The 25920-nt window shown below is 52.7% G+C and overlaps 2 protein-coding genes across 6 annotated transcripts in view; one reads left to right on the top strand and one right to left on the bottom strand.

Annotated features, from left to right (window-relative positions):
* Window positions 1-2950: 2950 nt before the first annotated feature.
* Pld6 (phospholipase D family member 6) lies at window positions 2951-6677 on the top strand. Its single transcript, XM_026408723.2, has 2 exons — window positions 2951-3509; window positions 6430-6677. The coding sequence occupies exons 1-2, from the start codon at window positions 3089-3091 to the stop codon at window positions 6675-6677; spliced, it is 669 nt and encodes a 222-aa protein (XP_026264508.1). The 5' UTR covers window positions 2951-3088.
* Window positions 6678-16590: 9913 nt separating this feature from the next.
* Window positions 16591-25920, bottom strand: part of Mprip (myosin phosphatase Rho interacting protein) — a 134083-nt gene continuing 124753 nt past the window's right edge. For 3 of the 5 annotated variants that reach the window (XM_026408721.2, XM_077801173.1, XM_026408719.2), the window contains 5 exons: window positions 24775-24894; window positions 23763-23849; window positions 22927-23089; window positions 21296-21381; window positions 16591-17314 (listed from right to left, as the gene is read on the bottom strand). In XM_026408721.2, coding sequence (XP_026264506.2) covers window positions 17243-17314; window positions 21296-21381; window positions 22927-23089; window positions 23763-23849; window positions 24775-24894 — 528 coding nt within the window. In that variant the 3' untranslated portion in view covers window positions 16591-17242. Of the gene's footprint in view, window positions 17315-20719; window positions 20786-21295; window positions 21382-22926; window positions 23090-23762; window positions 23850-24774; window positions 24895-25920 lie in introns of all 5 variants that reach the window. The other 2 variants (XM_077801175.1, XM_026408720.2) reach the window with 1 other exon arrangement.

Genomic DNA, 25920 nt, shown 5'->3' with positions numbered 1-25920 from the left:
AGTTCTGTGTGATTTTTCGGAGGTTGATTGACGGCTTACCTGGATTTATTTTTTTTAAAGAGAATTTTTAATATTTTTTAGTTTTTGGCGGACACAACATCTTTGTTGGTATGTGGTGCTGAGGATCGAAGCCGGGCCGCACGCATGCCAGGCGAGCGCGCTACCGCTTCAGCCACATCCCCAGCCCGCTTACCTGGATTTCACCATCAGACTTTCTCCTCCTACCGTGTATGGCCCAGTGTGTGTCTCAGTTGTATGGATGCTCGTCCCTGGGAATCCACCTGTGGCTTCCTCCCTTGATCACTAATCAGCCAGTGGTTCACAGCACTTGTATTCAAGTGCTCCCAGGCTGTGTTATTCCACCTGTTTGTGGTTTGGGGAACCCTTTTAAACCACCTTGGCTTTTCCTTTTCCCTGGGCTCTCTTGGGGCTCCCCCCCGACCTGCACAGATCCCCGTTAGCCAGGAGTGTACAGAGCGCCTCAGCCCATCTTGGGCCCTTTTCATTACTGTAAGTAAATACCTAAAGCTGGGTAACTTTATAGAGAGATTTATTTTGGCTCATGGGTTTGGAGGTGCAATGGAGAGGCTATATTTGGTGATGGCCTGGTTGCTGGCAAAGTCCCAAGGTGGCTCAGGGCATCACCTATCAAGAAACAGGGAGAGTACACGTGTGTTCTGTGTTCTCTCTTCTGATAAAGCCATCAGGATTCAGCCACAGAAGCTTCTCCCTAATGACCTTAGCTAGTCCTAATTACTTAACAAAGGCCCCACCTCGACACGCCACAGCTGGATTAAGTTTCGTCTTAATACTGTCCAGTGGGATGAAATGTCGCCTTGTGAATTTGGGGGGGACACACTCAGACTATATCCAAACCAAAGCCCAGCCATGCTCTCCAGTCCCCTCGTTCCCAGGGGCTCCCCCTGCACTTGTGGCGGCTGCTCACTCCAACTTGGGTGACTTCAGGTCACTGTGGTTTTTATATAAATGGATGTTTCTACTCAGCGTAATGGAAATATATCATGCTGAGCACCGGTCAGTACTTCATTCCTTTCTATTGATAAATAGTAATACACCATATATACCAAAGTTTATTTCCTTTTTTTTTTTTTATCAATACAGAAGATTGAACTTGGGGCACCCTAACCCAGGCTTATTTTTTTTTTTTTTTTATAACTTTGAGACAGGGTCTTGCTAAATTTTCCAGGCTGGGCTTGAACTTGTCATCCTTCTGCCTCAGCCTTCTTTTATTTTTTATTATTTTTTATCATTTTTTAGTTGTAGGTGGACACAAGACCTTTATTTTATTTATTTACTTTTATGGGGTGCTGAGGATGGAACCCCGCGTTCACACGCACTAGGCAGGTGCTCTACCACCGAGCCACAGCCCAGGCCCCTGCCTCAGCCTTCTGAGTCACTGGGACTCAAGGTGTGGGCCTCGACACCTGTCCACTTACCATGGTGGACATTTGGGTTGTTTCCAGGTTCAGGATTTTTACAGATAAACCTGCTGTGTAGTTTTGTGTCCGTGTTTGTGTGGACATATTCTTTCATTTCTCCCGGGTCACACCTAGAAGGGAAGGATAGCAGGATTATTTGGAAGGTGTATGTTTGGCATTTTATTATACTTAATTTGGAATAATTTTGGGTTCACAGAAAAGCCTCCAAGGTAGAGCAGAGCGTTCTCTCCGCGGCTCCCCCGGCTTCCCTTACCGCCATCTGGTGGGAGTGGTGTCTGCTGGGCCTCTCTGCTGTGCTCCACTCAGCGTTCAGCCCACTCCCACGGTGGGCGGGGAGGGTGGGCTGTAGCTCCTGGGGGCTGTGATCTGTACCGTTGGAGCCTTCTGCAGTGGAGACGCACCGTCTCCCTCTCATTCTTTACCGTCAATCACTTGTGTAGCAGACACACACCTTCACATCAGCAGGGGTTTCCGGCCAGCACCACCTGATTTTGCTCCTCACACTCCCTCTGGGTTCTTTTCCTTGGGCTGCTGGGTCCCGGGATGTGCTGTCATCCTTGGGTTTGAGCACTTCCTTTGGGACACTGCATCATGCTCAGGGGCACGGCTCCTGTTCCTGGCCCAGCCAGTCAATCTTCAGGAGCACTGGTTCCTCTTCTTAGGGCCTCGTGTTTAGAAACCAGGATTGTGGTCACAGGTGTTCTCGCTACTAATGATGTGACATTTGTTTCTGGAAATGGACAGAGGTAGACCTTAAGACGATAGGTGTGAATGTATATCTATATGAAACTGAACACGAGTCCTCCCCATTGAAATGTCCCTGCATTTCCTGTGGGGAATGAGCCTCCCAGTTTCCAGGTTGCCGCTTTCCTTCCCGCCTCCAGGATCTATTTTTCACAGACGACATCATGGTGACCTTAGTTGGTCCCAAGAAGGAGTCTGCAGAGGAGTTGTCGTTTCCACTTCAAGACAAAGAGTTCTATTTAGCCAGGCTGATTCCTGACCAGGATTCAGCAACAAAGACAGCGGAGACCCTTGCCCCACTCTGGCCTTTCCCTCTCTGGTAAGCAGGCCGGCGTCTGCCCGGTGGGCCACCAGGGTGGCCTCTCCTTCCTGCTCTTAAAGTGGAACCTGTGCCTTTAGATAGAGCAGAACCTGTGGGCGTGGGAAGAACACGGGGTTCCAATGCTCCCGCTGAGCACCAATTCCCGGACATTCTATGTGTTTTCAGATCCTTCTCGAGTCCTACCCAGCTGCTCCCCAGCGACCACAGTGAAGGTGTGACCTGAGAGGCCCAGAGCCAGGGGAGCCAGGTGCAGCAGGCTTCGGGCAGGAGGAGGGTGTGCAGAGCACCGAGTGGCCGGGTGCACAGGTGCAGCCAGACCCTCGTTGGGGGAGGTCGGGGGTCCCCTAGGCATGGAGAGGAGCGCCTGGGGCTGGCTCAGCGAAGGTGGAGCCCAGCCCAGGGTCGGCGAGGGGCCCCACATTCCAGCCAGGCTGCGCTCAGCCGTTGAGGGCGTGGCGAGGGCGTGGCCAGCGCGTGGCCGGCACGTGGCGAGGCGTGATCAGGCACGTGTCTGCTGCGCAGGCGCGGTACCCTCCAGCCTGGGGCCTCAGCGGCGGGCGTCATGGAGCGGTTGCGCTGGCAGATGGTGGCGGTGGCGGCCGCAGGCTTCGCGCTGGCCCTGGAGGCGCTGCCCTGGCTGCTGCGCAGGCTACGGGCTGGGCGGCCACGGCGCGAAGTCCTCTTCTTCCCGTCCCAGGTGACCTGCACGGAGGCCCTGCTGCAGGCCCCGGGCGCCGCGCCCGCCCGGCCGCCCTCGGGCTGCCCGTGCAGCCTGCCCCACTGCGAGAGCTCGCTGAGCCGCCTGCTGCGCGCGCTGCTGGCCGCCCGTGCCAGCCTCGAGCTCTGCCTCTTCGCCTTCTCCAGCCCGCAGCTGGGGCGCGCCGTCCAGCTGCTGCACCAACGCGGGGTGCGAGTGCGAGTCATCACCGACTGCGACTACATGGCGCTCAACGGCTCGCAGATCGGCCTGCTGCGCAAGGCGGGTGAGCTGGAGCCGGGCCAGGGGCGGGCGCGCAGAGCAGGGAAGGCCCTGGAAGGCGGCGCTTGGTGGGAGGGACCTGAGGGGTAGGCAGAGACCTCACTGAGTCCCCCGGTAAGGACCCAAAAGTCAAGCCACCTGGCACGTGAGCCACGCCAGGATTCTTTGCAGAGCAGTCTGATGTCCCGTGTCTGAGTGTGTTCCCAGAGAGGAGGGGAGGAAGGACGGTGGGACTTCCTAAGGGGAGATGTCTTGTCCCAGGACACCACGTAAAAAGTGGAGCCTCCAGGATCCCGCTTTTTCCCAGGCCCTGGGGTATGCTGGGGATGGGAGGTGCCTGGGCACAGGTGGGAAGGGTTGCCCTGACCCGCAGTCTTGGTGACTGTTGTCGTCCTACAAGAGGTTGGCAGGACTCAGAATGAAGAGCAAAGCTCTGGCCACACCAGTAATCCCAGTGCCTGGGGAGGCTGAGGCAGGAGGATCTCAAGTTCAAGGCCAGGCTCAGCCACTTACACCTTTGTCCCAAAGTAAAAACTAAAAAGGGCTGAGGTGTAAATCAGTGGTAGAGGCCTCTGGGTTTCATCCCCAGCATGGCAAAACCCAACAAAGCCCAACTTTCTATGCTTAACCACCGGCAGCCTGCAGAGACCCTGAGCCACTCTGTGTGTGACGTCAGGGTTTGGCTTCTGCTCCCAGGGGAGCAGGCACCTGCCTGTGGCACTAAGGAATCCCACGCTGGGCTCCAGAAACGCATAAAACTTATCTACTGAAAATGGAGCCAAAAATGTTGATGAGCGGTTGTTTCTCAGCTGCAAAAGAGGAGAAGACAGCTGTGGCTCTCTGGCCTGCTTCTTTGCCCAGCGTGAGGATGAAGGGAAAGATCCAGACCCCCGTCTGCCTGGGGACCATGAGTCTGTTCTTTGCCTACTCAGTGTGGCGGTCGGTGCTCTTGCTTCCTGTGCCAGTGCCCAGGGTGAGCCGTGGGTGTCTCCGGATCCCCAGGCACCTGGAGAGCCATGTCTGTGTGCGCGTCCATCTCAGTCATCTCGTGGCCACTGTGACTGACGTGGGATGTGTCAGGCTTGCCGTGGTCTCACTGCCCAGCTGTGGGCTGCCTGCTGACCTGGGAATCAGAGGACCCCTTCTGGGCGTCCGTCCGGGTTCCTTTGCTCCGGGTGGGAGGGTGTCAGACCCTCCACCCAGCACAGCCCATCCCCCAGGACCAGAGTGGAGGGTGAGCTAAATGTTGAGGACCTTCCCATCACCCTTAACTGGCAGTCACCAGAGTTGGCCTCCGTCTTGGGTCATTTCAGTGTGGGAAGTGTGGATTCCTTCAGGCAGAACTTAAATTAGCTGCCTTTTAGACAACTGCAGAATCTCAGGTTTGGAAAGAACCAGATTCTCCTTGAAAGACTGGGCTTCTGCTGATGCTCCCCAGCCACATGTGGGCTGATCTGGCTCTGGGTTGTCCATCAGCTGGCGTCCACTCAGCAGACGCAGTGTGGTCAGTGTCTGTAGGTTGGGTCCAGGTGCTGGGACACAGCTGGTGAGGTCCCCATGGAAGGCAACTAAAGCATGAGTATTTGATTTGAGGAACTATTTTTTTTTTTTTTTTTTGGTACCAGGGATTGAACTCAGGGGCAGTCAACCACTGAGCCCCATCCCCAGCCCTATTGTGTATTTTATTTAGAGACAGGGTCTCCCTGAGTTGCTTAGCGCCTCACTTTTGCTGAGGCTGGCTTTGAACCCGTGATCCTCCTGCCTCAGCCTCCCAAGCTGCTGGGATGACAGGTGTGTGCCACTCCCCCCAGCTGATTTGAGGAACTTAAGAAGGGTCTGGAAGACTTCAGTGTGGGAGGAAGAGGGACGGTAGGACAGCTGCCAGACCTGAGAGAGTGCTCTGAGGGACAGCAAATGCGCTGTTCAGACGTTCAGTCCTGAGCTGCTGAGGAAGGGTGAGGTCCCTGTGGCTGAAGTGGAGAAGTGGTGACAGATGCCAGGGGGCTGGTGTTGTAGGACACTGTTGTGTGGCGGGAAATGGCACGTGTGGCCTCAGGTTGTGCAGACACCTGAGGAGCAGGTGAGGAGGGTGGCGGGTGGCTAGGGTGGGCGTGGTAAGGTGGGTGTCCAGAGGGTGGGGGTTCAGATCTGTTCTGAGGGTGGAGGGACGGGGTCTGCTGGGTTGTTCCAGGTTCGAGCACCAGGTAGGTCCCTCCTGAGGAGGGAGGACAGGGTGCACAGCCGAGTTTGACTTTCACATGCACAACGAGAAACCTGTGCTGGAGGGGACATAGGGACTTTCAGAACTCACTGTTCACCTCAGACACCCAATCTGGACCCCAGGTGCTTCTGTTTGGTAAATGTGGCCCCGCTGTTCCGCAGCCCCCTGTTGGCATGTGGCCAGCAGTCCCACTCTGAGAGCAGATGGTGGTGGCAGGTGGCCTCCTGGGGGCTGGTGCCCTGAGGACTGTGACAGAGGCAGCCCCTCACTGTGGGGAGTGGGAGAACTGGGACCACGAGGGCGGGGGAGGTGCCATGTCTCAGGGCCGGCCAGGCCCAGGGGTCTTCCCTCCTGTCCCTGGTGTGACCCTGGCCAGGTGGGCAGGGCCTCCCTCCTGCCTCCTCAGCCTGTCTCTTCCTCTGTGCAGCGGGCCTGGCCTGGGAAAGAGGGAGTGGAAAGGAGAGGTGAGGACAGCCTCAGGTGCCCTGCTCTGTACCCTTACCCAGAGCTGGACCATGAAGGAACAGGGTGGGCAGTTGGTTTAGACCCCAGACCTGGCAAAGGGCTGTGCGGGTGGGTGTGGTCCAGTCACAGTGCTGTCCCACCTCCCACCACTTGCTCCTTGGAGGCTGGCCCTGCCCTGCCGCGTGCCCCCTGGGGTCAGGCCATGCAGGGAGGGGAGTGAGACGCCTTTCCTGTACAGGAATCCAGGTGCGTCATGACCAGGACCTGGGCTACATGCACCACAAGTTTGCCATCGTGGACAAGAAGGTGCTCATCACTGGCTCCCTCAACTGGACCACGCAGGCCATCCAGAACAACAGGGAGAACGTCCTGATCATGGAGGACGCTGCGTACGTGAAGTTGTTCCTGGAGGAGTTCGAGCGCATCTGGGAAGAGTTCAACCCCACCAAGTACAGCTTTTTCCCACAAAAGAAGCGCAGCCGCTGAAGCCGGGCCATCCCCCCCAGAGAGGCGGGGCTCGTCCTGTCCTGGAAGCCCACCCAGCCTGCGGGGGGGGCATCGCGCGCTGCCTGGGTGGAGGCCGTGCTGAGACCTCCACCCAGAAAGCCCTCGTTGACCCCTGCTGGCTGACTGCCCTGTGTGGGGGAAGGCGGGGTCAGAGGGGAGGTCCGTGGTGTCAGGTCAGGGGCTGGGGCTTCGCCCTTTGCCTTCCACAGTCGCTCAGCCCTGGCTCCCTGCGCCTGCTTTTGGGGCCTTTGCCACGTCCTGCTTGGGAACCCAGCTCCTCGGGCTGCACAGTCGGGCCCAGGGCCTCTTTCAGGGTGAGAACCCCACCCGCCTTCCGATTCTAGAAAGGTCTCTGGCAGGCTTGGTCCAGCTCAGCCTCGGGGCCTGTCCCTGGGGACCTTCTTTCCCCATCCCCTCTCCTCGCCCGACAGTGCAGCTGGCTCTTGGCCCCTGTGCCAGCTCTGGTTAGAGAGGTCAAGAGGGGAGCGGCGTGGCAGGCGCTGTCTCGGGGGCCACTGTCCAGGGCCGCCTTAGAGCAGGAGCTGCCAGAAAAGGCAGGCCATCCTCTTGGGCCCCTTCCTGGCAGAGTCGGCGGGCTGAGTGACGCTGTGACCCTCCACTGCTAGCCGTCATCTTCCTGTGGCAGCGCCGTGGTCTGCTGATGTGGGCCGCGGTGGCCAGAAGCCACGTCTGTTTGTATACTGTGCTCCCACTTTTAACATCCTCGTGTCCGAGGTGGCCTTGTGTGGTCAGGAGCAGTCGCACCTGCAACCCGTGGGCCCAACGAGTTCATTCCAGCTCAGTGTGATGCAGGACCTCGACCTGCTGTGTTCAGTGGAGGCTTGGATGACAGGCAGCCAGGAAACAGACTTCTCTGCATTGTGAACTGTTTCCGACTGTCACCACTTATTTTGGCAATGTGTATCTTACATTGTAGATTGAATAACATCTGAAGCTGTGATTTTGCTGCTGTTGGTGTTTTTGTAAGATGAGCTGGGTGACTGTCACCGGGACGGAGCGGGTGGGGTCTCCCATCTGTAGTAGCTCATGCTTCCGTCAACCCCTGGAGACCACTCAGCGCTGTGTGTTTCTCCCCTCCTAAAGTTACCTTTGATTTTGTGCTAGGCAAGTCAAGGCAAAGTTTATTTCTAAAAACTGTAATGGAGGCTGTAAAATGTAATATACCCCAAAGTGGTTACGTTAAGTGTGTTCTTTCCCAAGTTTGTTAATGCCCATGGTGTGTCCTGGGAGGAGAACACTTGTCACACGGAGCCTTCTGAGTGACACTGCTGTGGGACGCCGGGCTTCTGGCACTTTTGAGTAAATATTGCTGATTCTGGAACGAGAATGCTGTGTGGCCTGGCCTTATTCTGTTGTGTTCAACAGCAGCTGTTCTTCACCAGGACTTTTCCGGCAGGGACTAGACAGCGCTTTAGACACCAGTGGTCAAGACAGGAGCCCCTCCAAGACTGCAGCGAGACAGGTCCGTCTGGAGACGAGTGTTTTCTAACGTCCCAGCTTCTCTAGATTCTGTTTCACCTACAAGGCCTGGGATTCCCGGCCACGTAGGCTTTCCCGCCAGCCTGGTCTGTGACGGCGGGGGCCTTCGGGAGCCCTGGGCTCCACCGGACTGCACCTTTTCTTCAGGGGGTAGAGTGCTGTTCAGATGGCTGCATGTGGCTGTCAGGAATTGCATGCACAAAAGGACCAGCTGAGATATCTGCAGGAGTGTCTGAAGATTTGCAAAATGATTTTTTTTCACATATTCATTTTTACTTAATGCAGTAATTATACTTTTTCATAATCTAAGCAAAAGGAACCTCACAGAATATTCAGATACTATTTAAATTTCCTTTCTTTTTTTTTTTAATTGAACCCAGGGCTTTGTTTATATGAGGCAAGTACTCTACCACCTGAGCTATATCCCCAGCCCCTAACTAGCTAAATTCTCTGAAAAAAGCTTTTGTAAAGTTACATATCCACTGAAGAAATATGACACTAAATTTTCCCTCAAAAGTGGAGGTTGGCGGGGCGCGGTGGCACACGCCTGTAATCCCAGCGGCTCGGGAAGCTGAGATAGGAGGATCACAAGTTCAGAGCCAGGGCTGGGGATGGGGCTCAGTGGTTGAGGACCCTGAGTTCAATCCCTAGGACCACCCCCTAAAAAAATGTCGGGGGAGGCTGTTTCCTTGACCAAGGAAGGGGTATTTCCTCAGCTTTGGTACAGATGCCCACAAGCCCCAGGAGCATGAAGGCTGGCCAGGCCAGCAGGTGGGAGCCCATCCCTGAGACCCTCAGGGCCATGAAGGCTACCTAGGACAGCACTCTCTCACTGACTGAGATCCTTCAGGCAGCAGCAGTTCAAAGGGCCATCCAGGAACAGGCAGCCAGGCTGAGGGGACACCTGCAGCTGGTCTGGCTTCTGTCTTGGCACACTACAGCAGCTGATGGTGAACTCAGCACCAGTGTACAAGAGGCTGGGCGGGGAGTGTGCAGGGTGGTGTCACAGCAGCTCCCTCTACCTTCTTTCTAGAGAAATTTAATAAATTCCCCAAGTTAGGCTGATCATGGGAGTCCAGGAAATGGAACTGCCCTTCCCCAGCCCCCTCACCTGCTCAGTGGGCAGATGTGTGAGCCACAGGGGTGGTGTCTGTGTGTGGTGTGAGGTAGGGTCCAACTTCAGTCTCTGCTAGGGATATCTACTCCTCCTGGAAGCATTTCTTGAAATGATGATGTGACCCCTAGTTGGAAGTTAATTGGCCGTAAGTGTAAGGGCCTATTTGAGAACTCTCAATTCTGTTCCATTGATGTGTATGATTATTCTAATGCCAGTTCCTCACTTGTCTCGATTATTGAAGTTTTGAAACCTGCTAGTACAAGCCCTTTAACTTTGTTCTTTCCAGCATTGGATATTCTGGGTTCCTTTAATTTCCATATGAATTTTAAGATCAACTGATAAACTGCTGCAAAAATAAGTCAGGATTTAAAAAAAATTTTTTAGTTGTAGATCGACATGATACCTTTATTTTTATTTATGCGGTGCTGAGGATAGAACCCAGTGCCTCACACGTACTAGGCGAGCACTGTATTGCTGAGCCACAATGCCAGCCCCATAAGTTAGGATTTTGGTGATAATTGCATTGAATCTGTAGATCAGGTTGGGAAATGTTGCTATCTTGTCTTCCAATCTATGAATACGGGATGTTTTCCCATTTATTTATTTATTTTAAAAATATCTTTATTTTACTTATTTCTTTTCATGTGGTGCTGAGGATAGAACCCAGGGCCTTGCACATGCTAAGTGAGTGCTCTACCACTGAGTCACAACCCCAGCCCTGTTTTCCCATTTAAATCTCTTAACATTTCCTTTGATACTTGTGGTTTGCAGTGTACAAGTCCTTACACTTCTAAAGTTTAGTTTTTGATGTTATTGTAAACAGAATTGCTTAATTTCAGGTTTAGATTGTTCATAACTAGTGTGTAGAAATACAATATACAATCTTATATCCTACAAGCTTAGTGAACTTATTAATTTGAACAATTTTTAATGGATTCTTTAGGATTTCCCACATACAAGATCATCCTATTTGCAGAGAAATAATTTTTCTTCTTCCAAGTCGGACGCCTTTTTTTCCCCTCCCAGTTGTTCATGGGAATCCCCAGATGAGCCGTCCTGTGGGCAGAAGTGTGCATCCTAGTCTGCAGCAGGGACAGTTTTGTGGGATCCTCTGCACAATGTTGAAGAGAGGTTTTGAGAATAAATATCCTTGTCTTGATCGTCATCTTGGGTGATAGCTTCACACAAGGTCTTTATCATATTAAGGAAGTTCTCGTCTATTCTCTGTTGACAGATCCCCCTTCCACACACACCCAAATCACAAGGGTGATGGATTTGCAGACGTAAATGGATTTTAAATCGTACTTATATAGTTAAAAAAAAAAGCCTGTGATGCTGGGCCTAGTGGCCTATTCCCAGAATCCCAGTGAGGAGGCTGAGGTGGGAAGATGGAACAAGGCTGAGCTCAGCAACTTAGTGAGACCCTGTCTCAAAATAATAAAGGGCTGGGATGTAGTTCAGTGGTAGAGTGCCCCAGTGCGATCCTCAGTAACCATCCCCTGCAAAATGTGTTAAAAATACAGAGCACCATATCAGGCCAGTGTCCAAACACTTTGTTGTGTATATTTGAGTGTAAATTTTTTTTAAATAGGCGAAAAGTTATTGAAAAGTCCTAAACAACTGGGATAACACTAGTAGTGTGTTTTGGATCATAATGTAGAATGCATTTTAAAAAAAAAACCAAAGGTATGTTTACACTGGAAATGATGAAACAGTGTGTGCAGGATGCAGGGTCCCACGCTGGGTCCCCCACTGGTGATCCCAGTGACTCCGGAGGCTGAGGCAAGAGGATTGCAAGTTCCAGACCCGCCTCAGCAACTTAGCAAGACTGTGCCCTGGAGGAGTGGGGGGAGCGGGGCTTGGCTGGGTGGTAAGATGTTCTGAGTTCAATCCCCAGTACCAAATAAGTAGGTAAATAAAAAGTTAAAAATGGTACAGCATGGGGGATCATGGGACCTTGATTACTAAAGGTGTCATACTAAATATTTCTTATTTTTTTTTACACCCTGAAGGCTTCTGTGAGGCAATGTACCTGAATTAGATTATAGATGTCAAATATTTTTTCTTATGACTTGTGTGTGAACTTGTCAAATGGATTTTTATGTGAAATCTCCTAATTTTAAAATGCTGAAAACTAGTCTAAAACTTTTGAAAAAAAAGTATTTAAAAAAAGCAGGTTATAAAACTTCAAACCGGGGCTGGGGTAGTGACTCAGTGGTAGAGCGCTTGCCTACCACATGTGAGGCACTAGGTTCGATCCTTAGCACCTCATAAAAAATAAATGTTAAAAAGCCGGTATTTATTAAACAACAACAAAAACAAACAAACAAAAACCCCAGCCCTCTTTAGGAGGCCAGGAAGCTGATGAGGGAGTTTTGGCTCAAGACCTACACACACGGTTTGCATTTGCCTTTGCCTGAATCAACACCGCATCACACAGCATGCAAAGGGTGATGCAAAAATAGTTTATTATGATATAGTTTATGTAAAGTTAGGTAGTATTTACAAAAAAAATGTTCAGCTACATCCATGGGAATCTAGCATGTCACATAAGGGAATAAATATTTTGACAAAGTAACACTTGCAATTAATTAAACATTTGATCACAAACTTTGTTAAGAAAAGTAAGTCTGATGCTAACCACCAGGTCTTGAATCGTGTGGGGAAGAGAGGCAGACTCAGCTCCGGGCAGGACCGGCTCTGGTGGGGAGCAGCCACCTGGGTGCCCGGCCCCGGGAGGCCAAGCTGGCCCTGATGGACCTGGCTCATAGGCCCTGGGTTTTCTTCTGCACATATCTGTAGTCTGGTGAGCAGGATCGTTAGAAGTTGAACAGCAGGTAAAAGGGCTGTTCTGTGAACGTCCCTCATGTGATTGCTGCAGTGATGAACTGTGGCAAAAGTGGCTTGGTGGCTTCTTTCCAGACTTGTCCCACAGACAGAAATTGCCCGTGTTTGGTGCCCCAGCTCCTCAGCAGTTGGGCAGGGCCCCCTGGTAGAAGGGACGTTTGTGAGGTGGCTAATCAACTCTCTTAGCTGCTGAGGAGCCACCTGGACATGTTACAGGGTTTCACAGAGTCACCTTAGGAAAACCACACGAATTAATGCTCATACTGAATTAATGATTCCGAATCCTAACATTATCAGTAGATAAATCATTAACAGTGAAGGCAACTAAACCCTTTAAAATCCATTTTAATCGAAGTTTTGTGATAGAAACATAACACAAGAGTGGATTTCATGATCTTTACAGTCTAGTCCTAGCTGAAATAAAACTAAACAAGTGATGTAACTAACTTCTAAGGAGGAACAGTGCCAAGAGCATGCTGACCATAGCAAGCTGCAGGGGGCTGCATGTATCCGATGACAGCTGTAACTTCATCTCCTTGTGGTGAGTTGGAACTGGGGAAGGCCCCACCCTCTCGGAAGCTGCCACCTGTGCTCACCGCTGTGAATCACGACACCGTAGCAGCCTTGGGTTCCCAACTGTCCAATCTCAGCCCTCCTGTGATGGTTTTCTTACCAACTTCACAGAAATACATATCGTAAGATGCGATGCATTCCAAGGTTCATGACCTCCAGAGTTCAATAACCAGGTGGCTGGGGATCCAGATGGCTCAGCTGCTCTGTGCACAGCCCTGGACACTGTCAGAACCAGGTGTGGAGACCTGACAGCCCCCAAGCCCTCAGCCTCACCTCCCACCAGGGACAGGTCTGGGATTACTAAACAGACTGGTCAAGACGGCCACCATTTTCCTTTGTCCTTCAGGACTCTGAATGGTTCTGCCAAGAACAGGTGTCCAGAATGCTTTCAGCAACAGGTAAGGTGTGGCTTGTCTTTAAGATGCTGTCCATGTCCTCTAAGACCATCTATTAAATGACCTGGGCTTTTAACAAGATACAGTGACCACTAAATCTTGTTCTTAGGAGGCTGGACAGGGCTCATCGCTGTGCCAAAGCTGTCCTCCTCCCCGTCTTGAAAAGGGATATCTACATCAGATTTTTAAAACGCCATACAAACTTTGTCACAAAAGTCCCTGCAGTCACTTCTCAGTAATATTTACACTGCTTGCTCTGGACAATATACAGGAAATTCTGAAAAAAATAAAGGCTGCCAGCAGACCACCCTGGGCAGAGGGCAGCTCCAGACAGCAGTGCGTTGCTCCCCTCCAGTGCCTAAGGCCTTCGCCCTCGGTGTGCTCAAGGGGCTCGTCCCATCTCTGGGCAGTCCACTAGCTCCACTGCCCATCACGCTCTGTCCTCACAGGAGCTAAGGGTGCAGGGCTGCACTCCCCACGCTGGCTTATGTCCTCTTCCTGCCAAGCCTGGCCCCGCCAGTTTTACCAAGTCCCCTGCCAGCTGAACTGTGTGCGTGGAAAGTAAAACTTGCTGGGAGTTGCCCCTTCTGCATGTGGCCCTCACTGGATACTCATGCAGAGACACAGCAACAGGGACCCCAGAGTGTTCTCTGGGTCGTCTCAGACATTGGGCTGCATGGGGCCCAGGGCTGCTCCCTGGTCTTCAGGAATGAGGAGGGGCAGTGGGAGCAGAGGACACCGACTCTGTTGGTAGGGGGTGTGCCCCCCTGCGTGGACCCCACTTAACCTGCTGGGTGGCCCCGGCCCAGGACCCTGCAGCCACAGCAGGTCAGGATGAATGGGGCCGTGCTCATTCTAGGCGCCTGCCAGGTGGGCAAGTCGGTGCCCTGCCTGCCTCTGTAGGGAAGCAGGTCCTACTCACGTTTCCACCTAAATGTCTTTTAAGCCATCGATTTTGCTTCTTGGCCAATCTCTCAGGATTCCTTCCAGGCATGTTCTCAGGCTCAATTTTATTCTTTTACAAACTGTGACCACCTCTCCTGAGTTTAGCCCACAGGAGCCGTCTGTCAGCACGCAGCTGGATCTGAGGCCAGTGTGGGAGCAGACTTTGGCCACACCTATGGCTCTCTGCCTGGTGTGTGGCCTGTGCTCTGAGCTCTTCTGCCTTTTTCTTGCTGCCTCTGGGGAGGATCCACTCTGATGTCGGCTCTGGCTGAAGAAACCCATGGTTCCAACATCCTCCCCACATCCCAGATGTTCCCATTCCACCCAACCCCGGGCTCCCTCTAGAGTCTCTGCAGCCGAGGCTTGAGCGGCGGCCTCACTGGCAGGGATCCCTGCCCCAGGGAGGCTGCAGCACCACTGTCCCCTTGCTCAGGTGCCGGGCACCACAGTGGACAACCTGACCAGCAGGAAACGACTCTCCTGTGTGGGCGGGCGCAGATGTTGGTGAAAGTCGCCCAGGAGTCAGAGGACTCCCCGCCGAGTATGACGTGGCTTGCTCGCAGGTCCCAAGTGACTCTTCATAGGAGAATCCTCACAGTGAAGTGGGCAGAGCTTACTGTTGCTGGCTGGTGCTGGGAGGGGACTGAGACCCCCGTCACAACACAGCCCCTGCCACCTGCAGCAGCCCTGAGAAACCGCCCCCGCCCACTCCATCTCCACATCCTGCCCCTCCTCCAGAATGCAATGCCACAGGCAGAGCAAAGACCGGCAGAGGGGCTCCCAGGGCAGACACAGGCGAATGCCAGCCCGAGCCCCAGGGGGCATCTGAGCCTGGAAACACGGGAGGCCCAGGAAGAAGTCTTCATTCTCCTCCTTGTCCAGTTCACTCCAGCTGGAGGACAGCCCACTCCTGACACTCAAGACTTGACCAACCCGGGCAGCAGTGTGGCAGCAGTCAGTGCAGGGCCACCGTCAGAGGTGTAGACAGGAGCCAGTGTCCCCCTTCTCTGCTGGCCCAGTTTCTTGGTGATACCCAAGTACCAAACCAGACCTGGGGCGGGGAGTGCTGTCTCGGGGTGAGTGTGGGTCTTTGCCATGGGGTCACAGGGACAGGAGTCCAGGTGCCAGCTGCCTCTTCCTGCTCTCACCTCTAACCCCCAGTGTACACTCAAGGTCATGTCCTGAGGCCCAGCCTCCAGGGATATAAATAATTCTAAAAAACATGGCCAACCTGCTCTTATACAAAGCCCTGTGTGTCTGAGGCAGGCAGAGCCCATTTCTAGGCAGCACCGCGGGGGTTGGGGGAGACTGCCTGCAGGCAGGGTCAGCGGGTACCCAGGGGCTGCATGGATGGTCACAAAGGAACCGCAGTGGAACAGAAGGGCAGCAGCCCTTAGAGAATGATGTGAAATCATGGCGCCCCAAGACCAGGCACAGCATGTCCCCTCGGGGTCCACTGGACACTATCTAGAGCTCCTTCTGCACATTCCCAGTCTGAGCAGGATGCAGACAGGTCATGGCCATTTCTCAAGTGCTGCCAATCTGGGGATTTCTGACAAGTTGATTCTAAACAGTTTGAATGTGCTTTTGCTGTTGAGAACATGGACCAGGAGCAAAGGAATTACAGGTGTGGGTGAGGACTCACTAAGGCTGCGGAAGGGGAGGCTCGGGGCCTGTGCAAGCTAGGTGTGTTGCAAACCACCCCACCCTGGGCCTCCGTCCTGTTGCCACCCACCAGGGTGGGCCAGAAGGCCTGGAGGAGCTTGTCCATCAACTGAGCAAGGGGATGTCTGCACTTCACTCCCAAAGCCTCCATCTACCTAGCACCATCCATCCACCTCAAGTACTGGCATGAACGGAAAGCTCCGGCAATGGGGCCAGTGGACAGGGGCACGGCAGGGGAGTAGATGGTGGGGGTCTTGCAGATACAAGACCTCTCGATTCTCCTGCATCACTCCTGTGTGCTGGGGGCTCCTGATCTGCTTGACTTAATGGAATTAATGGTCGTCACAGGAACAGAATGGAAACCCCAATGTAAGAGACTTTCACGAAGTGCTGCAGAATGTTTTGGACAGTTAAAAAGGTCCCGTCAGACTCAGAAAAGCAGACTTATTACCCCAGGTTCACTGCAAGCACGCTCTGAGAGGCTGGCGTGGCGAGGGGACCCCCAGAGCTCAGGTTCACTACAGTCCCGAGATGCCCTGCTGGCTCTTCTCATCACCCTGACATCCTCCGCACCCCCGGCTTGACTAACGCGGGGCTCTTCCTCAGCCTCTGCAAAAGCTACGGGACGGTTTCTTTTCAGGAAACTGAAAAGTGAGCCACTTTCTTCCCTTTGGATGACTCCCTGAGGGAATCCATCACTTTGGTCTGAAGCCCCAGGAAGAGGCCACCAATCCCAGCAGTTAGGAAAAGATCAGGGTGACTCAGAGCAAGGAAGGACCAGGTGGAGGAAGGAATGAGAGGGGCCGGGGATTTTGTGCAAGATTTAATAAAAAACAAACAAAAATAGGAATGGTTGCTTCCAACATTTTCCAGGTTGTGAAAGGTTTGCCAGGGTCATCTGGGGCGTGGTTCTAAGCTGCATTAGTGGAACAAATACCAAATGCTGTCCTCCTCCCAGGCCAAAAGGCAGCGCATGCAGGCTGCACAGCCCGCGGGGCCTCTTCCTCCAGCAACCAGGCAGGGGAGGCACCTCCGCTGCGGTCCAGGCCAAACCCGACCATCCAGGTGGCTCTTCTCTGCCCAACAGGACCTGCCCGCCTGGTGGTGCCCGGCCAGTGGGCAGCAGAGCTGGGACAGCAGCCAGGTCCCCATCCTGCACTCTGAGACAGGGCTAGCTTATCAACAGGCCGCTGAGCCTTAATACTGACAGTGAGTGCGGTGGGGCCGTGGAGGGCGTTCTGCTCCGACGCCGTGGGACGGCCCTCCCCGCCCCACTGCTGGAGCTTCACTAATTTCAGATACCATGGAAAAAAAGCTGTGATGGGGACAAGAAGCCAGAGTCAGCACGGCAGGGAGTGTGCAGACAACCCAGACACCAGTCTCTCACGCATCCATACCCACAGTTAATGATGACAATGACACAAACAAAAGTACGGACAAGAAGCTGCTTGGGTCGTGCTGCTGCCAGCTGGGAAGGGTGTGTCAAGTTGCGTGGGACGCAGCTAGTCTTTCTTCAAGTCCCTGGATTCAAAGAGCTTCAGCCGCTCCTGCACTGTCAGGCCTTCCTTCAGACTCTGGGTGGGGTGCGAGAGGGGGAGACACTGTGTTAGAGGGTGGCGGGCACCAGGCGGACACTGAGGCATGGGCTTTGGTCAGAGGGTGCAGGTGCGGAGGCAGAGGGTGAGGGGTGGCTCCTGAGATTAGTGGGCATGCTAGGACAAGAAACGGCCCCTGGGGAGGGTGTTACTGGTGGGGTACGCTTTCCCCTGCAGAAATTTACACGACTGAAAAAGGGGGAGCACAACAAAACAAAACAAAAGCAAAAAAACAAAACAAGAGAAACAAGGCCACGTGTTTCGGTAGCTTAATTCTGGGCTTAGGGCTCTTTAGACAAGAGCAACCAGACCGACCCACCAGGGGGAAATGCGCTGTGAGCCAGGTGACTGCCCAGCCGTGGCCCTTCCTGCATGTGCACCTGTGCACGTTGGTTCCTCTATGCATATGAGCCAGGTAACCTTGGGACATGTGCCCTGCTCTCCTGGGGCATCTATCTGCTGCTGCAGATGCACCCTGGGCATTCCCCAGGCAGAAGCCCGAGGGGATCACCAGATGTTGTGGGGTTTAAGAACATGCCAACATAACCACCGCGAGTTTCGAGAATGCAGAAGCTACACTCTGTTCACGTGGGTTCTTGGTGCGTCCAGAGTATGGATATTTGGCTAATTGGGGGACAGGCTGTTTCCCACTTCAGACTTTTCTCAAAGATGTCCTGTTGGATGGCTGGGCCTTGGCTCCGCACTTGCCACATCTCCCCCCTGGTGTCGGGGGCAGGCTCAGCGCTGCCTGATTCTGCAGGGCTCAGAGCTGGAGGGGCAAGGCTGTGCCACCAGGAATAGGAAACCAAGAGCTTGGCCTCGACTCACATCCACATGAGTATACCAGTTTTAGTCCAAATGCTGGGTGGTGTGACACTGCCTTCCGGGACCCTAGCCCCTGGCAGCTCTAGCAATAGGGAGGCTCATAGGACAGCCTGACATTTCCTGAGGTCTGGAGCCCAGCTTCACTCAGAACAGCTCTGAGTGTCTGTTCTACACTCGGGACTTGTGTATATGAAATAAGTGAATAAACACCCACACATGCTTAGAGTGTCTGGGGCCACTTCTGAGCCCAAGAGTAGCCCCAGACACTCCAGGCATTTGAGTGTGTAGCAGTCAGGCTCCTAGAGATGCTGGGCAGAGGTGTGGCCGCGACCCAGGCAGGTGGCCTGGCGTGAACGCCCCCAAGGCAGACCTCTGCAGGATTCGAGGGCCGTGTGGCATTGCCAGGCCTGCTCCTTTCTGGCTGAGAACTTTCTTTAGGATTTAAATGAACTTGCGAGTCCGAGACACAAGAACAGGAGTGTTTGGCTTCTGGAACTGCTCCTGTGTGCATGGTGGACGCTCTCAAGGGACACAGCTGGCTGTAGCGGGCTCTACACAGTACCCAAGGTGTCCCCTTATACACCTTGGGGCAGGGCAGTTTGGGGTCAGAGAAGGCTGTGACCACTACAAAGTCCTGGGCTGCCCCTCACCCTGGAGATGGCCCTCCCTCTAAGGCTTCTGGAGTCTTCTCCTAGGTGCTGCTCAGCCTGAAGACAGGGCCCTAAGGGAACTAGTGCCTGCCAGGTCTCAGGGGATCACCAGCTCTCTTTGGGGCTCATCCCTCTTCCTGATTAGTCTCTTCAGTCCACTCTGAGGTTACCACAGACGTGGGCCCCGGTGAGAACACCATGGACAGAATTCTCTCTGCCCTTGATCTGAGAAAGAACGGTGCCGCTGTTGAGTTGGTTTGCTGTAATACACAGGCATGAGACTCGCTCTCTTTCTGAGTGAAGTAGGAAGTAAAGACAACATGCATGGAAGGTGCCAAGACTGCACCCGAGGGCACCAAGGCCCTGTCTCTGGCCCCCGTCACTCCTGTTTTCTTGGAGGCTTGGAGGGAGTCTCCACATGCACTCAAGGAAAGCCAGGTCCAAGTGCCTCAGAGGCCAGCCCTACTGCAACACCCAGTGTCCCAAAGGATGTCTACACAAGTCTCCGATTTTCTGCTGGGGCCCATGGGGCTGCCCTATGCACCACGGGCCTCTTACATTGGAACCTGGCCATGCCAAACAGGAAAAAACACCTGGTAAGACTTACTCTGTGTCTACTCTACCCTTTCCTAGTCCCTCTCAGGGTCTGAGCTGGCCCTGGCGGCCCGGATAGTCTTCCGCGGGTTTCCATAAAGGTCTTCATGTTCCACCTTTGCTTTATGACTTCCCAATGCTCGGCCTGACCGAGCACACAGCATATAAAGACCCACTCTATATAGCCCTGTCTGTCTTAATGTCACTGCAGGGAGTCACGCATGTGCAGGGACACCCTGTAGCACAGTTTCCTTGTACTCCCCTGCCCCTAAATGTCCCCAAATGTCATTTCTAGGCCCAACTCCACCAGGGAGCTCCAAGCTCACTCAGGAAAAGCTGACAAGTGGCGGCTTGAGTCCAGCTTCAGAGAGGAACATCATGAGCCAAAAAATAATAAGCTTCCTTTTTACTAAACTAAACTTCATGTTTAAGGAGAAAAGCCCCAAATTTTCAATCAAGCCTAAACCATATTTGGGTAGAAAAACATGATCAATCCAACTAGGAAAAAACCCTTGAGTCTCTTAATACTCTTCTTAAGGCAGACACAATTCACTCAAGCTTCAAGGCTGATGTTCTTTGGCCACCAGAATGTTCCAGAAGGTTGGGGGGCTCGTACGCAGCAGGAGCTGGTGACCACACACGCTCCGCTGTGTCCCCTGCTCATACTAACAGGCAGCACTTCTTGTCAGGGCCGCCCCGCCTCCTCCTGTGGGGACAGCACTTCCCTGTGAGGTGCCGGGGAGGGGCTCTGGTTTAAAGTGCTGGCAGTAGTCATGAATCTTGCGTGCAGCTGTGAGGTTCCTGTGAACCACTTCCCCAGGTGCTGCCACAGCCCTAAAGGACAGGGAGGCTGAGAAGGGCTGTGAGAACGGGGCAGCAGGGGGCACTGGATGACAGGGAGTTGGGCCATGCTCTCAGTAGGAAGGTGAGGTCTCCAGTGAGGGCAGACACTGCTGGCCAGGGGCAGTGGGCACCTGTCAGCTCTCTCTCTTGACAGGGGGCAGGAAGGGTTTGTTTGGGATGGGGTGGGGGTGTGTGAGCTCAGCACCGTGCATGAACCGTCTAGCATGCATTGACACCTGCCTGCCAGGCTCGGGGGCACGTCGGGCAGGGTCAGCTCTGAAGGGGTTAGAGTGCGAGTCAGCGCCCCCAAACAGGGTGCAGAAACCTCCTGTGGATTTTGTATGTGCTTGCTGGAGCAGGATGAATTAAAATTAAGGAACAACGACACAGGCGTGTGCTATGGAGGTGTGAGCAGTGCATGCAGAGAGCCACCCCTGCATGAGCAGGTGGGCAGTGGTGAGAGGTGGTTTACCTACACGACAGGGGACCTGGAAGCGGGCGCGAGTCAGTTATCCCATGAGACCTGCTCAATTACGGACTGTCAGGGGAAAAAGCAAAAATGAGACACACACACACACAATAAATCCTAAATGCAATATGCTGGCCAGACCCCTTCCACCCACCGTTCCCCAGAGACAGACGAACACCAGACTCTGGGGAGCACACTGAAGGCTGGCTGCTGTGCTGAAGCAGGGTGGGTGGCTTTGTCTCTCAAAGGCAGGTGGCATCAGTATTACAACGGGGACATATAAGGAATAACACAGACAGCACTGACACAAGGATGCGCTGGGGTGAAGCCCAGCCTCGAGCTAAGACACTAAAACGCTCTACCCCCTGCTTCTTGCAGCCCTGGCCTCTTGGCGTTGCTGCCTGATGGAAGTTCATGAAAGAGACATGAAGCTTAACCAGCCCAGCTGGTGGCTGTGTAGGTGGGCTGGCTGCAGGACCTAGGGATTCTGTGCTGGCACCATGGTAGGCTTGGCCTTGGTCCTTGCTTCTCTCCCCAGCACCCTTCAGTCCCACCCAACGAGGGCTAGACACAACTCACCTTGGACCTGATGCTTCTGAGCTGCCGGGTGACACAGGATCTGTCTTTCTTCAGGAAGTCAGGATTGCTTTTAGATTTCATTATGTCTGAAGAAACAAAGAGACCCATTCATTACCTTTTGTTTTCTGAACCTTCTGGAACCAGACTGAATGTTTAAAAGCTTCCAAGTTCACTCTCGCAGAGAACAACTTGACACTTCCTTGAACAGCTCTCCGCAAGAATATAAAGTCCACAACCATAACACACAGTAGGCTTTTTTTGAATACCATAAGGCACAAGAACATGGGAAGAGTAAGCTGGTTCCTGCAGGGGCTTTAGCTGTGCAAGTGCTGAGGGCTGTGTACTCTCAGCAGGAGACTGGGTCTCCCGCTGCTGGCAGATCAGCTGGTCCCAAGATTTGTTCATTCCCAGCCTCCTCCTGATGACATAGGACCATCACAAAACAAGGTAAGGCCAGGTTTTTCTCATGACCTGCCCCCACTGAGACAAAGTCTACTCCTACACATGCAAAATGGCCATGCTGGTCATATACCTACGCACCTTCTGCACATGGAGGTTTTTAATTTCTACTAAATACATTTATGTCATAACTCTTTCAATATCATAACAAAAATATCTACCTGACCTCTTTTAAGATCTGCAGGTCTAGCCAGTTGTGGTGGTAATCCCTGTAGTCTCTGCTATTTGAGAGGCTGAGGTAGGCTCCAGGCCAGCCCCAGCAACTTAGCAAGACACTGTCTCAAAATCAACTCCTGGAGGATGTAGTTCAGAGGCAGAACAGCTCTGAACGACTGGGTTCAATCCAGTCCTGCAAAGTGGCTGTGTCTAGCATGAACAGCCCTCCATCTGTGCCTTATGGCAACTGCTATTTTCAGCTCAGTAAACTGCTTGTTTTTTCAAAGTTATCTTGATAGGTCAAAGGTATGCCTGCAATCACCTAATTCTAGGACTTCCCCTCTCCCTGTGCCCTGGACACCTTAGCTGCCTCCTCAGAAGCAATCACTGTTATCATTTCATTGCCATCCAGAGTTGGTCTATGGTTTGATTTTAGATTTTGCCATATACTGCATGATGACCTTCTAGAAAGAATGGCCATCTGTCCCCTCACTGGCAACGCACATGACATTTCTTCCAAGTATATGTCAATACTGCCATTGTAGCATTCTGTGGCTGGCTGATAGAAGAAATTATTATTAGTTTTTTGGTAGGTTTTTAAAAGGTCATCATGAAGGTCAAGTGAAGTCATGGATTATCTGATCTTGCTCGACAAGATGTAGTTCTTCAGCCTCTCTGTAATCTGCCTCACAGAGCCACCAGCATATCTTCAGTCAACATTGAAAGGAGCCAGTCCTGCTGTTCACCTAAGAAGCAAAAAGGGGTTTCCTCTCCTGCCCCACCTGGGGCCATTACAGACTTTATGATATAACCCTCAGTCTAAGCATCTAGCAAGAGCTGCTAGCCAGCTGCCGAGATCTGCAGGAAACGGAGAAACCAGACTCTCACTACTGTGGAGTTGTCACTGCCAGGGCAGGAGGGCGGACACGCAGCCCCTGCGCCTGTGCTGCAGTCCCGAGGAGACGCAGGTCTACACCCAGCCCAAGAGAGCCCCATGAACATCCCACAGGACTCACCGTATCCTGCCACAGCAGGGCTCTCGGGGGACTTTTCTCCCAGGGCTTCGGTAGCTGCTTTCAGCTGCTCTTTCAACTTGCTGATGTCGCAGTCTGCCTTGGCCTTTGCGATGCTGAGCTCTGTGTAGATATCTTTGTATTTGTCACTGGCATACTTCTTGTCCTAAGGAGAGAGCAGACGGAGCTAATGGTAGTTACGACCAGGGGAGGAAGCTCCCGTGGAACTCTGGTCTGTCCCCATCAGGGCTGAAACACTGTGGGAGAGCGGGCTGTGGGCCTGAGGCCTGGTCCTTGCTCCTCCATAGGACAGAACATGTGGATCTGTCTGCCAGAGGCAGGAACTGAACACAAAAGGAAAGAAACAGGGCCTGTGAAGCCAGGTCTGGCACTCTGCACCTGCACATGTATGAGAATCGCCAGGTCCCATGAGTGCAGAGTGTGGCCTTGACTGCCCAGCACCTTACCTCAGGGGCTTAAGTCAGGAAAGCCCCCTTGGACTTTCTAAGTGACTGGAACTGCCACCAAGGATTCTATCACAGGAGTAGAGGGGGGTGGGCCTGATCCAGCTATGCAGGTGGGGCCTTGCCTCACCCCAAGATCATTCCCCTAGGTGTCACCGTTCTGATGAACCACAAGGAAACACAAGCGACCATAGCTCCAGGGCCGGGCCAGGCGGGCCGCTGACTTCCCCAGCACCTGTTTGCAGGCTGATGTTTTAAAAGAACTTGACTGAGAAACTGTGACCTCACAAAAGCGAAATCTAGCCTAGAGTGGCTGGTGCTGAGCCACAGGGATGCAGCCTGGCCCAGTCCCACCAGCGCCAGCATGGCTCTTACCCGCAGTGCTGTCTGGAGCTCATCCTTGAGAGAGCTGATCTCCTGTTTCAGGTACTGTATTTCTGATTCCTTTACCCGCAATAAGACCTACAATGAGAGAAATCAGGGACTGGCATTCAGGAGCCAGGGAACCTCCAGAGTGTCACACGCACAAACTGAGAGGTGAGAAGATAGCCCTCCACACACCAGGGAGGGAGCAGGACAAGCATGCCCACCTCAGAGAATTTCATATTACTCAAAACTTCCACATGACATGAAGAAACAGAAGAGGGAAAAAAACCACTGCATTCCCTTCCACGTCCCAAGAACCTCAGCTCAGCCTGGGAAGGCCAGGAACTACTGCTGCCAACTTACTCATCTTCTGAGACCAGCACTCAGGCTTAGGAAATGCTATTCCTGTAGAAGTTTCTACCAGACTCATCCCGTGCTCATTATGGGAAGCATTTTTAAGATACAATTATCATCTAATAGAGAAAAACCTATATATCTTCCTAAGAGGACACCATAATACACCAGAATCAGTTACTGTGATTTAACAAGCACTCCTGGCTCCTAAGAAGTGGAGTGCAACAGAACCTCAGGCCATAGCACTCATGTAGCTATAAAATGGGTCACTTTCTGTGGCCAGTGTTTGTGGTGAGATAGAGAGAGGGTGGGGCTGGAGGCAGGTGGAGGGAAGGTGGGGTTGAACATCCCCCCCCAGCCTCTCAAGGTGGCCCTGGCTCCTGCCTATGAACCCCAGGCTGCCTGGCAGCTAACTGCTCCCTGGCCATCTTGCAGTGACTTTGGATCTTCCTATGTCCTTTCAGTTTATTTGTTTTTTTTCTTTAAATTTCTTGGGGGCATGGCTGGGGATGGAAGCCACAGCCTTACACAAGCGCTCTCCCACTGAGTCATATCTTCATCCCTCTTTCCAAGTCTATCCCTCCAACGTCGAAGGGCCACACCTTGCTTCCTCTGGGGCTCCTCTGCAGCAAGGCTGAACAGGGCAGGACCTGGTTCTTGATAGTACCTCTAGCTCATAGGCATCCTTGCCCTGCGTGAGGGGCGACCCTGAGGCCTCTCCACCACCGTCCCCGGTCAGTAGTGTCCGTAACCGTGTGATTTCTGCAGCCAGGCGGTTATTCAGTTCCTGGGGGACAACAACACAACACATTCCACAGAGCTGCCTGGGGGCCAAATTGCACATCATGACCTGGAAAAGTCATTTCTCACCAACAATATGAGAGACCCAAGTATCAGGGTCACGAGTAATGTGCATGAGCATCATTGTGTCTGGGGTTCAGCATTTGAGGCTCCACACCTGTGAAGTTCAGTCGTCTAAAAGCTGTGTGTGGGGGTTGAATGTAGAATGTTGGTATTGGTAGGGGACTGGTTCAAGACTCTCACAGATACCCAGGTGCATGGCTGCTGAAGCCTTTTACACAAAGTAGCAGCATTTGCATATGACCTATGCACCTTCTCCTGCACACTTTATTTATCTTTAAAAAATATTTATTCTTAAGTTTTAGGTAGACAAAATATCTTTATTTTACATTTATGTGGTGCTGAGGGTCAAAACCAGTGCCTTGTTCATGCTAGGCGAGCGTTTTTCTGCTGAGCCACAGCCACAGCCCCTCCTATATACTTCAAACTAGATCACTTATGATACATAATACAAAGTAAATGCAATGCACACAGCTGTATTGTGTTGTTTAGGGGATAATGATAAGGAAAAAAATGTGATAAGGAAAAAAATGTGTACACGTTCAGTGTGGATCCAACTCTTGACCCAAATATTTCCCACCATATTGGTTGCATCCATGGATGCAAATTGAGATATGGAGGGCTATTTGTATCTGTAGAGTTGTGTGAGGATTCCATAAACCTTAACACCTCTCTTTATTAATAAAGTATCTGCTTGTTTCGTGGTTTATCCCACGTGAGCTCCTGCAGGATGTGGCTATTCTGCCTCCTTGCCACCGCAATGTTTACATGAGCAACTAAATGTCCAGTCCTGTGTGGCCTGAGCATTAGGCTGTGTGATGCGGGCAGGGAGGTCATGCAGGGCGGGCTGGCAGAGGGCAGTGTCACATGTGCCACAGAGGAACTTCCACTGACTCAAAGTCACTAACTTGTACCCTTTGGCTAGCCAGGATTTAAATGTACCTCCAATTCC

The sequence above is a fragment of the Urocitellus parryii genome, chromosome 7 (genome assembly GCF_045843805.1).
Source record: "Urocitellus parryii isolate mUroPar1 chromosome 7, mUroPar1.hap1, whole genome shotgun sequence".
Classification (NCBI taxonomy): domain Eukaryota; kingdom Metazoa; phylum Chordata; class Mammalia; order Rodentia; family Sciuridae; genus Urocitellus; species Urocitellus parryii.
Note: the sequence above shows the minus strand (reverse complement) of the source record. Positions and strands in the feature narration are given on the sequence as shown.